The sequence below is a fragment of the Gavialis gangeticus genome, unplaced genomic scaffold (genome assembly GCF_001723915.1).
Source record: "Gavialis gangeticus isolate Ggan-Ray unplaced genomic scaffold, GavGan_comp1, whole genome shotgun sequence".
Lineage (NCBI taxonomy): Eukaryota > Metazoa > Chordata > Crocodylia > Gavialidae > Gavialis > Gavialis gangeticus.
Genome location: NW_017729022.1, coordinates 139,957,251 through 139,959,754, shown reverse-complemented (window position 1 = coordinate 139,959,754; position 2,504 = coordinate 139,957,251). Strand labels below are relative to the sequence as shown.

Sequence of the window (2,504 nt, the reverse complement as noted above, 5' to 3'; positions counted from 1 at the left end):
AAAAAAAAAAAAAAAAAAAAAAATCAAGGAGGGTTTTTACAACCCAAGCACTGTAATACTAACTAACATCTAGTAACTAAGCCTTAAGAACTGGCACCAGCCACTACTAGTCAGGGGTTAATACAAACAGGGAAGCTGAAGCTTCCTTGATAGCAAGGGCTAGGATCTAGATACTGATGACAAGGTCTACTTGTAAACACCAGAAATGAAAGTGCACCAAGAGTCCTACTAAGATACTGTTCCTACTCAGCAACCTCACATTAAGTTTGGGCTAGCAGGCTTAGGACTGTAAATGTGACATTCTTACCAATGTTCCCAACAGACAGGAGAAACCATTCATGGTTCTAAGTTTTATACACCTTTCCTCATCCACCCGCAAGCTAAAAAGCAGTTTTGCTACTCCTTAAAGCTGAAATTCCTTGATTACATATTAAGATAATGAATAAAGAACAATAAACTGAAAACTCAGAGTTAAGAACTTCTGTCACAGTATAATCATTTTATCAACTGCAACTATGAAAATATGCACAATATCTGACACATTACCTGTGAATTTTAAGTAGTATTTTTTCTGCATACCTTCTTCTATATAGTTCATTTGGACATAAGTGCGCCTGATGTCCTCAAGCAGATTGATTTTTCTTTCATACCAGTAAAGTGGCTTATGCATTTGTTTTGTTGTTTCTTCATGAATCTACATCTATTCTACTTCTTCTAAGTTCTGGGACAGCGACCATCCGTTACATTGTGTGCAGCACCAAATACAGGATGGGGCCCTGGCTTCTCCAAGCTACCACAGCAATATGGACAAGAAATCCTACTATTAAAGGAAACTACAACAAAATACTAAGAAAAGGCAATATTTTAGGGTTGTGATGCACACTGGATTGCTGCTGAACAACACAATTACATATTATCTGTTTAAATACTATGCAGAATGTCAACGTTAGTTTTTTCCAGAAAAATAAAAAAGCTTCAATTAGTTGATGCTGGTAACAGGATTCTGTACTATTTCTATTATTGCGTGTATGGTTGCCTTGTTTTGGGGACAGTCAGTGCCTTAAGCCCAAAACTGCAAGATCAGCATGATGGTTAATCAGTAAGTTTGTGGACAAGTTAAACTCTAGCCAAAGTGGGAAAAACAATTTCTAGTCTGATGTCTGAAGACTGTATATACTTTTTAAACAAAAATCTTCACGAGAAATAAAATACTCTTGAAACTATAGCCTCTTAATTGTACTGTACCATCAATATTATATCCAGGTGCCATCAACACTGTCTATTCCAAATTAATACCTTGTGACTACATTACTAAGAGATCAGTGAGGTTTATTTTGCTATTGTTTCAGTCACAATAGAACAACAAGCCTTGCAAAAAGGACTGAATGCATGTTTTGATTAACTGTTCTGTTTACTAGCCTGCATAACTTTTATATAATATATATATGAAACGTACAGGCCTTTTGCACAACTAAGTTTAGAGAAGAACTCCTGATCCTGTATAAGCCACTGTCCTTCTGTCATTTACGTGCCTGGCAGATAAGGTTTATTTTCAGAAGAAATTATTTCTCAGGTCAAATACTTGACACTTCCCTGCTTCAACTGAACCCTCCACTAGGACTAAAACTTGAGAAAAACATGCCAGTAACATTTTAAGTTTTAACTGCATTAAAAAATATTTCTTTTGATCATATCCATGGAAGTGTTTGAGCTTTCTGTTTCTATATTAGAAACCCTTCTCTCCCCTCCTGACTCTCCAAGTTAGTCAGAAAACTGCAGTGCCATGCTGGCCTTCTGGCACCCAGGCTTATTTCTCTCTGTCCTGTCTGTGCCTGCTGTGTTTTGACAATCTACATTTTAGTTATATTTCCCTACTTAGGACTGAAAAGGAAGCTTCAGGGCCAAGGCAGAGAGAGCAGAGGGAGACAGCCCCACGGAAAGGAGACGGGAAGCAGAAGTGGCTGTTGGGGCAGGGAGATACAAATGAAAGGCAGGAATGAAGAGAAAAGAGGGCATGCACCCAACACTAACACACAGACACGCACACATGTGCCTGGCACCAACACACATGCACAGACACGCACACACGTGCACATGCCCAGTGCCAACACACACACACCGCACAGACACACACACGTGCCCAGCACGAACCCGGCCTCCCGAGAGCCGCAGGGCCCAGAACACACGGGAGGGGGTGGGGTGCCAAAGGACCCGCAGCCGGGACAGGGCCGGGGGGGAGGGGGAACAACTGCAGGAGCGAGACACGGGGGCGCCCCTCACACCCTCCGCACACGCCGGGGCGCCCCCCACACCGGTTGCGGCTCGGCCGTCGCCTCCTTAGGGGCCCCTAGAAGGGAGAAGGGGGGACCCTGGGCAGCCCCGTTGGGCGAGGGGGATGGGGAGGCACCTGCCCCGCGGGGGGGAGGCGGTACCTTTCTCCTCCCGCCAGAGCTTCTTGCGCCGGGGCCCGAGGTACATGGCGCTGTGGCTGGCGGCGGAGCGGA

At 44.0% G+C, this 2,504-nt stretch overlaps 1 protein-coding gene across 1 annotated transcript in view; it reads right to left on the bottom strand.

The window, feature by feature from the left end:
• MACROD2 (MACRO domain containing 2) overlaps positions 1 to 2,498 on the bottom strand; it is a 1,830,990-nt gene extending 1,828,492 nt beyond the window's left edge. Inside the window, exon 1 of the mRNA XM_019516252.1 lies at positions 2,433 to 2,498. Within this exon, the coding sequence (XP_019371797.1) occupies positions 2,433 to 2,478 (46 nt within the window). The 5' untranslated portion in view covers positions 2,479 to 2,498. The remainder of the gene's footprint in view (positions 1 to 2,432) is intronic.
• Positions 2,499 to 2,504: the final 6 nt, after the last annotated feature.